This window comes from Daucus carota, chromosome 5, assembly GCF_001625215.2.
Source record: "Daucus carota subsp. sativus chromosome 5, DH1 v3.0, whole genome shotgun sequence".
Taxonomy (NCBI): Eukaryota; Viridiplantae; Streptophyta; class Magnoliopsida; order Apiales; family Apiaceae; genus Daucus; species Daucus carota.
Window position 1 is genome coordinate 19000895 of NC_030385.2, and position 9380 is coordinate 19010274.

The following is a 9380-nucleotide window of genomic DNA, read 5'->3' on the forward strand; positions in this document are numbered from 1 at the left end:
GAATTTGGATACCAAACGTGGAGGAATTGAAGAATGAAATCTTGAAGGATGCTCATAATTCAGAGTTTTCTATTCACCCCGGAAGCACAAAAATGTACCAAGACTTGAAGCAAAACTTTTGGTGGCCAGATATGAAGAAGGAAATTGCTCAATGGATCAGTAAATGCTACACTTGTCAAAGGGTAAAAGCTGAACATCAGAAGCCAAGTGGATTGATACAGCCGTTGGAGATACCAGAATGGAAGTGGGAGCACATTGCAATGGACTTTATAGTTGGATTGCCAAGGACGAAATCTAATCATGATGCTATTTGGGTAATAATTGATCGGTTGACCAAGTCGGCTCATTTTCTGCCAATTAACGAGAGATTCTCAATGGACAAGCTAATTCACATGTATTTGAAAGAGATTGTTACTCGTCATGGAGTTCCAGTATCTATTGTGTCAGATCGAGACCCTCGTTTTAATTCTAGATTCTGGAAGCAATTTCAAGAACATTTGGGAACCCGACTCAAGATGAGTACTGCTTATCATCCACAAACGGACGGACAAAGCGAGCGTACAATCCAAACTATCGAAGACATGTTGAGGTCTTGTGCTTTGGACTTCAAAGGAAATTGGGACGAGCATTTGCCATTGGTTGAGTTTTCGTATAATAACAGTTATCATGCCAGCATTGGAATGCCCCCGTACGAAGCTCTTTATGGAAGAAAGTGTAGATCCCCGATATATTGGGATGAAGTTGGAGAAAGGAAAGTAATTGGTCCAGAATTGATCCAGCAAACAAAAGAAGCAGTAGATGTGATTCGAAACAGATTGATTGCAGCTCAAGATAGACAACGAAAGTATGCTGACCCGCACAGAAAAGATGTTGAGTTCGAAATTGGAGAAGCCGTTTTGCTAAAAGTGTCACCATGGAAAGGAATAGCCAGATTCGGAAAGAAAGGGAAATTGAGTCCAAGATTTATTGGTCCTTTTGAGATTTTAAGCAGAATTGGGAAAGTGGCGTACGAATTAGCCTTACCGCCTCAAATGCAGCACGTTCACAATGTTTTCCATGTCTCATTGCTTAAGAAGTTCAACCCCGACACCAAGTGCATCATAGAGAATGAACCAGTTGAAATAGAACCCGATTTGTCTTATATCGAGCAACCGGTTAGCATTCTAGATAGAAAAGATAAGGTGTTAAGGAATAAGACAGTTCCTTTAGTTAGAGTTTTGTGGAGGAATCCCAAGGTTGAAGAATCAACGTGGGAATTAGAAAGTGATATGTTAGATAAGTATCCTCATTTGTTTACTTAGATTCTGGGGTCAGAATCCTTTTAAGGGGGGAAGGATGTAACGCCTGTAATATTTGACTTATATATATTACAGTATTTCATTTTGGTGATATATTAAACTTCATGTTTTAATTGCCAAATTATGTGAATTTGACTCATTTATCGTTACGTGACTTTCGTATATCGTTAGAATGTACTTATATGACTTTTGGTGAATAATTCTCGCTACGCGATTAAATAATATTACTAGTTGCGACGGTTTTGACTTTATATTAATAAATGTGATCGTTGTCGCTACCCGATTAAATAAAATTAGAGATATATGCGATTTAGTGATATTTGATAAATTGCGAGTAGCCGATAAGCTTTAACTTGTAAAATAGCGTTTGGTGTATATATTTTTCTCGAGATTTTACGTGTATTATATTCGTGTTTTATATTTATGTGAAATGTGACTATTAGAGCTCTACTTGTAATATTTCTTTTAAAATTCATTTCTTGTCCAAAATTTGTGAAAACTATTTTATTAAACTTCTAAAATCTCATATTATTTGTGATATTAATTTCATGATTTATAGATTTGTACTTTATTTATTAAAACTCTTTCTTTTAATACTCTCTTAATCACACTTTTATTAATTATCAAAAGTCTAGTCTACCCTTGCATGCATTTTACACTAACACTAGAGAGAAGGATAATCTAGTCATTCTACACTCCACTACCATTAGTTGGTCAAGTCAAAACACTAGAAAACAAACTAACACATGCTTCCACACTTCACATGATCATATACAACCACAACACACAAACCCACTTCTCTCATCTCTCTCTTCTCTCTCCCTCACCCTCTCCCTCGGCTGAACCCAAAAACCCTCCCCTCTCTCCACCATTTTCTTCCATTCTCTTTCATTTCAAGCTTTTGGAGGCCAAGACTTTCACTCTCTAAGCTTGCATCTTCACTTGAGGTTAGAAACTTTTGTTGCATGTTGATTTGGAGCCGAAATGGGGCTTTGATCCTTGTGGATTTAGAGTCACCATTTTGGAGGTTCCTATATGATGATCTTGATGTGTTTTTGGTGAGGTTTACATCTCATTTTAGCCAAAAAGCACTTGATTCATCACCCTCGGCAATGAACTCAAAGAGAGCCGAGGGAATGGTTTGTTTTCTTTGAAGTTTTGATGGTTTTGAGTTTGGTTTCTTGTATATTCGAAGGGTGTGATGCTTTGGTAAGAGTTTGGTGTAATTTCAGCCCTTGCATGTTAGTATTTTGATGTTATATGATGAGATAAGGCTATGTATAAGAAACTCTAGTGATGCATGTTGAGTTATTTGAAAACCGAGTGTTAAGCTTTGGAATTTGAGTTTTGTACATGATTTTGAGTAATGCATGCCATGTTCTAAGTGTTAAAATGATAGTTTATGGTGTGTATGATGATATCTAGTAGTAATCAGTAGCTATTATGTGAATACCATGTTGATATACTCGAAAATTTGCTCATATATGCTCCCTGAAATTCTGCTCTGTTTTACCTCTATACATGCCTCGGTTTTGTGCTCTTAAATGGTTAAATTTGGTAATATCTTGCCTTGTGTAATTAGTCAGTAGGTATATGTATAGTATGGATTAAGATTTGTGGATTGGTTTGTTGGTATTTGGTGTTTGGAAGGGAGTTAAGGTGGAAGGAGTCACACACACACCATGGCAGATTTTTGCACCTTAGAAACCATGAGAATTAGATGTGTCATGCTTAGGCCCTCATAGGCCCAAGTCTCCTGGAGGTAGGACTTGATGTATACAAGTCTCCAGTAGCTTTAGAAGTCATAAAAACCATCATTTACATAGATGCACACACACATTTCAGGGTACACCCCAGAACAGGGCACATTTGGGTCAATTGCACTTTTGTATGTTAAACACCTTGTCAATGAGGAGGCCCTCATGGGGCCTTGATTTAGATGAACTCAGGGAAGTATTAGGAAGCTATTTGAGTTATTGGATTGGTGTAGTGAGTGAGATTAGTGAGTCTCAAGTTGGTAAGTTCATGGCAGTCCCCACAGCAGGGCAGGGTGCCCTGTGTCAACTTTGCATAGAGGCCCAAGGAGGCCTGAGCAAGGCATTAGTGTCATTCCAAGTGCACAACTTAGATTTAAGTCTTAAGTACCCAGTAGAGTCACAATTTCACCAAGGCACATAGTGTAAACACTTGTTTTTGCCAAAACCCCCAAGAGGTGCCAAACTGCCAAGGCAGAATGGTCACTTTAGGTACACTAGTTTTTAAGGACCCATATAGGCAAGACCTTTGAGTCACACCACTTCATAATATTAGTTTAAGATTGTGTCAACCTTTATAAATTGGTTTGGAGTCAATACCCTAAGTGGAGATGCCTCATTTCCACTAAAGAATACAAGTGTCACACATGGAGTCACATTCTAGTACCAACTTAGGGTGCATTGCATTCTAGTGTGTCATCAGTGAGGCCTTGACCTCATATTGAGTCCATGAGTTAGTTTTAAGTCATATTAGAGAGTGCAAGTTAGTGTAAGTCAATTCACTTAGTGTAGATGCATTGTTTCTACCAAGGCACACAAGTGTCGCCAAGGTAAGCATACTAGTGAGTCACTTAGGTTGCACTTCACTTGTAAGTCTTGGGAGGTGGGGCACAAGTGTGCCTTACTATTAATTGGTTAAGTTTAAGTCAGTAGAGTATAATTAGGAGGTATTGGTCTTAGACCTTATGTGCTACTTGATTAAATGCTTAAGTGACTTAGGTGTAGTTAGAGATTCTTAAGTGATAATAGTTAAATGATAAAGTGCCATGCTTTACTTGCTATGTGTATTACTTGATGATCATGCTACTTGTTTCAATTAAGTTTAAGTGTATATTTAATATATATGTATATATATTTATTTATATATATGTATATATATATTTATACGCGAAAGGGTAGTTAGTGACGAGGATACTATTAATTATAGGTGCAAGTAGGAGGCCAGGCAAGGAACCTCTAGAAGCATCTATTCAGGAGTCTAGTAAGCTTTATCCAGGCAAGTGAAACTCTTCCTTTATACTTGCTTGATGATTGTATACCTGTGAACGTTGAATTACTGTTTACTTAGGCCTGAATTACCTTGTCACCCCTCATGATCATCACTTTGGATTCCAATAATACCCTTAACACTTGAATTACCTTTTTCATGTGATATTACCCTACACCCACATGATTATCCTCCAATAGTCCCTTGATGAATAAATGAGAACTTGATACCCCACATTAACCTGAATTATCTCATTTGGAACCCTGATCTTAATAACATCCTTTACTTTTGAAAGATCACTTGTATTTTGAAAACACCCTTGCTTATAACTTGTCTTTGATCAAGACCCCTTTTCTGAAAATGATTTGATTTGAAATGACCATTAAAAGGAATTGGATAATAATTTTATATTAAGACTGAGGCGCCAGTCTATTATTGCAGCATCAGTAGCGGGGAGCCTGATGTCTGTTTATGGCCAATGTGTGCCGAGGATCCTCCCTGGTTGAATCACTTTATGTGGTTCGGAGCTTGGTGTGGGCTGATCACCCCTCAATGCTCGTAGCGCTGTGTGTTTCCAATTCCAATAAATTGATATCCCACATTGCACCTTTACTTGTGTTTATACCTTGTGATATCTGTTGTTGCTTTTGCACTTGATATATTGCATATTGTGAACTGTTTTATTTACTGTTTTCACTTGCTGAGCTTTTTGCTCATATATATTGTTGTTGTTATAACCCTTCAGTGAAACCCGAGAATGGCCCGTTTCAAGCAGACCGCTCGTAAGACCACCTCAGGCAACGGGATTGCTTTCCGCCGTATGATGGGACAGGTTGGGAACTCGTAGTTCCCTAGTTAATTTCTTTTGAACTTTTGGGATTTAAAAACTGTAGTTTGACTTAGACTTAATTTGGATTTCTATTTGGGTTGTAATAACTTTAGTTGTTGTTCATACTCATTCCTGGTGATTCCGGGATTGTGGATTAGACTTGTAGATTAATCTTTATAACTCTGTAGTTTAATTATATATATCGATATGCATGCTTTAGTCGGTTATTTAAGTTGGGTCCGTCACACAAAATCAAACAAAATAAACACACTCTCACTCAATATTCAAGCAAATATTACTTCAAATTAAAAGTCTCCCTCATTTCTCTCTCCCCGCTTTTCTCTCGTTTCTCAGAATCGAAACTCTTCCGACCCTAATCGAAACTGGTGAAACCCTAATCGAAGCTGTTGAAACCTTAATCAAAGCTGGTAAAGCTCTGAAAGCCTAATCTCTAACTCGAAGCCCTATGCTGCTCTCTTCAGTTCTCAAAGTCGAAGCCCTAATTAGTATTTTTCTTGCAGTTGCAGTTCCTGCTCTTCAGGTAATTAATTAGCTCTCTTCTTCTTTTGTTCTTGTTCTTGCTATTCAGTTTTGTTGCTCTCTAGCTCTTGCTCTATTGTGATTCTGTTGATTTTTGTTTTGTGTTTTTGTTAATTAGTTTCTTGTTTTGGTTTGATTTGTTTATATATATACCTGGTTTGTCTAGGTTCGAACATGATTTTGTTTATATGTATGTCGATTTTGGTTTGATTACTTGTTTTGTTTGATGTAGAATCTGCGCAGTTATGAAGTTCTACTACATCGATATATGGCTATGATGGAACTACAGGTACCCTTTCGGCTATTTTTGATCTAAAAATGGATTGAATGTACATACTGTATTTTTTATTATTTTTGTTTTATGTTTGTGTTCCAGGAGAGGAACGAGAGGCTATTTTACAAGATTTTTATTGATAATGTGGAGGAACTTCTCCCTGTTGTCTACACTCCAACTGTTGGCAATGCTTGCCAAAAATAAGGTTGAAGGTCGATGAAAAAGAATCTCTTGTTGTTGCTAGTCCAAGGTTTGTTGTGCCTGATTGTATATTAACTAGTTTGCTTTGTATATTTATATGTCCTTGTCTCATTGTGGTAGTTACTGATGTTGTGCTCGATGTCCATATATCTTGTTTTTATGTGTAATACGCCTGGATTGTGATTGTCTTCATGTTTTTGGTGATAGTATGTAAGAGAAAATTAAGCGGAAACTGGGTAGTATGATTGGATTTTGTCTAGTTATGCGGAATTAGTTCTTGCTGTTAGAAGAATTGCTATAAGTGCCTCTCAATTCAAGGTCTGACATCATCTGGCGGTAGTAGTAATTCAGTAAGCCTAGATGGGAAACAAGAGTGGTGTTTCAAGAGCACTCGTAAAAGATATAAAGAAGCTGAAAGTTAGTTGCTGACTTTCTCCCGTGAATGCTAATTTTAGTTGCGTACTTAATCTAGATTATATAATTAAGGTTAATGCCATTTATGAACAGATATATGGATACCTGGTATCATCAGAATCGAATTCTATTCATTCTGGAATAGAAAGGAATGAGATAAGCACTAATATTCAGGTACTTCTGTTATACAAATCTCCGGATATAAACAAAATTAATAATCTGTTGTATATGGAAACCTAAACCGTAATTGTATAATTTGACTTGTGACTAGTTGGTGATGTTTCTAATAATTTTTTTTAATGCAGGGTGTGCTGCTTGGGCTGCTCCTCTTTTCATGTTTCTTCAAGTATGTATCCTAATTGGGCAACAGATTACAAATTCAGCATACACTGAAGCCAGAGAAGATCATCAGAGGGGAAAAGTTGCTCTGTTCTATGCCTCTTTAGCATGTATCTTGATTTTGATAGTTTCTCATGGATGCCGTTAGTTCATGATTTTCCTGCACATCCATTATTTTGGTATGCTTTCTTGTCGTGACTTGACTGTTGGATTGTTTGTATTGCTTAATTAATATTAATAGCAGTACTTCAGCAACTAATATTAGTACTTTCTCTTCTTGCGCTTTTGTTTTCTTAAAAAAAAGTATTTGGTTGATAAGTTCTTACTTCTAAATGTGTCTGAACTCAATTCTTTCATCTCCCTGTACTCACCAGTGCAAAGAGGGAAATTAGGTTCTCTTCATAGTGAATAATGAATATTGCAAGTTATGCAGTGTTCTCTACCCTTACTAAACAAATAATTTAAATGAATTATACAATTATAATCACTTTCCCAATGAGGCCACGAGAAAGAGGCACTAATTGCTATCTCGCCTGATTAGTTGCTAAAGACATTGATATTTTCTTTTTCCACTAGCTGTTGGTAGAAGCTCATAAAGTATTACTCTTGTAAGCTTCCTAAGGAGTGAGGATGTGCTATGATTTTTTTCTTTTTCTTTATATTCAACTCTCTCTGGTGTATTCCTCTGAACAGTGTGTGTTTGTTTTTCACAAATTTTTCCATTTGAATGTTTCTGGCTAATTTCTCCCATATAGTGTGTGTGTGTGTGTGTGTTTGTTGGTTTTACATACTCGGTGAATCAAAAATAAGAACTTGTGCTTATTCAGTTTCTGACCAGAGAGTTAAAAAAAGGTGATGTATATCTGACTGCTGAATTAGCTGGAGCAGATATGACCTCAGACCTAGTTGGTGTAGTAGTGTGCACAGGTTACAGGGTTGTAGAGGAGACCATACTGAATGGCCAGGCAATAAAAGCAGAGAAGCCACCTCTGGACAATGTTATAGTAAGCCTGGAAATGATTTATAAATCGTTTCTCAGTCCAATAATACTGGTAAAAGATAACCCAATTCTGTTTGTGTTATTGCAGCATTTGAAGCCTTGTTTTAATTTCAAATTTAATAGGAGCACAATTAAAGTCGAAACATCTCATTAATTTAAAGAAACATCTCACTATTTTAGTCTTCTGCAAATATAAATGTGTAACGGTTTCTTTTTCAATGTGGTGTAGTGCACACTAGAAAGGGGGGCTGTCCATGCTTGCCACGCCGGAGGAGGAGTTCATTTTCTAGAAGGTTGGAAGCACCATGAAGTTGGCGCTATTGATGTTGATCAGATTAATGTTGTGTGGGAGGCACTGAGGCATGGCATGCATGAACTGGTTGCCGCTTGCGTAGGAAATATATTATGGGTTGCTATGCACAAACAGAACTTGGTCATAGATCCAACATACAAGGTCTTGAAACCACAGCAACCTTTAATTCCAATATCGATGCGTTTGTAAATCACAGTCCCACTCTTACATGGAGCAAAGTGAGCTATATGATCTATGTTATAGTATTTTCTTAATTGACCACGGATTTGATAGCAAATTTAGGTAACAACTGGTTGCAATATTGTTTGGTTGTGATTTTGCTGATGGAATTATTTTAGTTGGGAGCTTTTCGATGACTTTAGATTTTGGTAGTTTGGCCTTTGGTATATTGGTTGTATATGGTTGAATGTTGGATATTGATTTTGCGGTTTCTATGAATGAATGTGGATAGTATTTTGGGTTCTTTAATTTCCTTTCATTTTTTTTGATTAGGACTTTCAAAAAATTGATTCATATGAATGAAAAATAATGTTTAAAATCAAAATATACATCATATTTTATTTCAAAAACGATGTCAAAAACACCTTAGACAATATTTATTAAAATAAAAACTATTGTAAAAGTCAACTTTAACATTACTTCTTATGTAAGAACTGATGTTATTTATAACATATACATTGGTTTTTACAAAAAAATTGATGTATAAAACGTACAAAGACAACATAAATTTTAAGAAATCGATGTTATTATCATCATATACATCGTTCATTACAAATAACCGATGTATAAAAGAGCCTACGACAACGGAACCTGTAAGGAAACGATGTCTATGTCATCTAATTCATTACGAGTCGCATGTTTAAATTAGTGTTATAGAGATAATATTACATTATGCACAGTTAAATCATGTAGTTTAACCATAAAAATGGCTGATAGACATCAGTATTTAAGCTAAAAACGATGATAAAAGGCACAGAGACATTAGTTTTTGGCCGATGTCTTTGTATAGGACCTTTAACATCGCCGACCTAGACATCGGAGGCTGATGCACAAAGACATCGGCCAAAAACCGATGTCTATTAACTAAATTCTAGTAGTGAAATCCCATGGTCTCCATCATTGTTTGTATGTAATTTAACATAAAGGCGAAT

The 9380-nt window shown here is 36.3% G+C and overlaps 1 protein-coding gene across 2 annotated transcripts; it reads left to right on the forward strand.

Moving 5' to 3' along the window:
• The first annotated feature begins 5445 nt into the window (after positions 1-5445).
• On the forward strand, positions 5446-8689 carry LOC135152990 (NADP-dependent malic enzyme-like). Of its 2 annotated transcripts, XR_010292410.1 has the most exons (5): positions 5446-5689; positions 5921-5977; positions 6065-6212; positions 6883-7095; positions 8146-8689. XR_010292410.1 is itself a non-coding variant. In XM_064094541.1 (4 exons), exons 1-3 carry the CDS (start codon positions 5615-5617, stop codon positions 6164-6166), a joined length of 234 nt encoding a protein of 77 aa, XP_063950611.1. In that variant the 5' UTR covers positions 5446-5614; the 3' UTR covers positions 6167-6212; positions 6883-7684. The 2 variants fall into 2 exon arrangements, 1 of the variants encoding a protein (XP_063950611.1); XM_064094541.1 differs by lacking the exon at positions 8146-8689 and having other exon boundaries at positions 6883-7684.
• Positions 8690-9380: the final 691 nt, after the last annotated feature.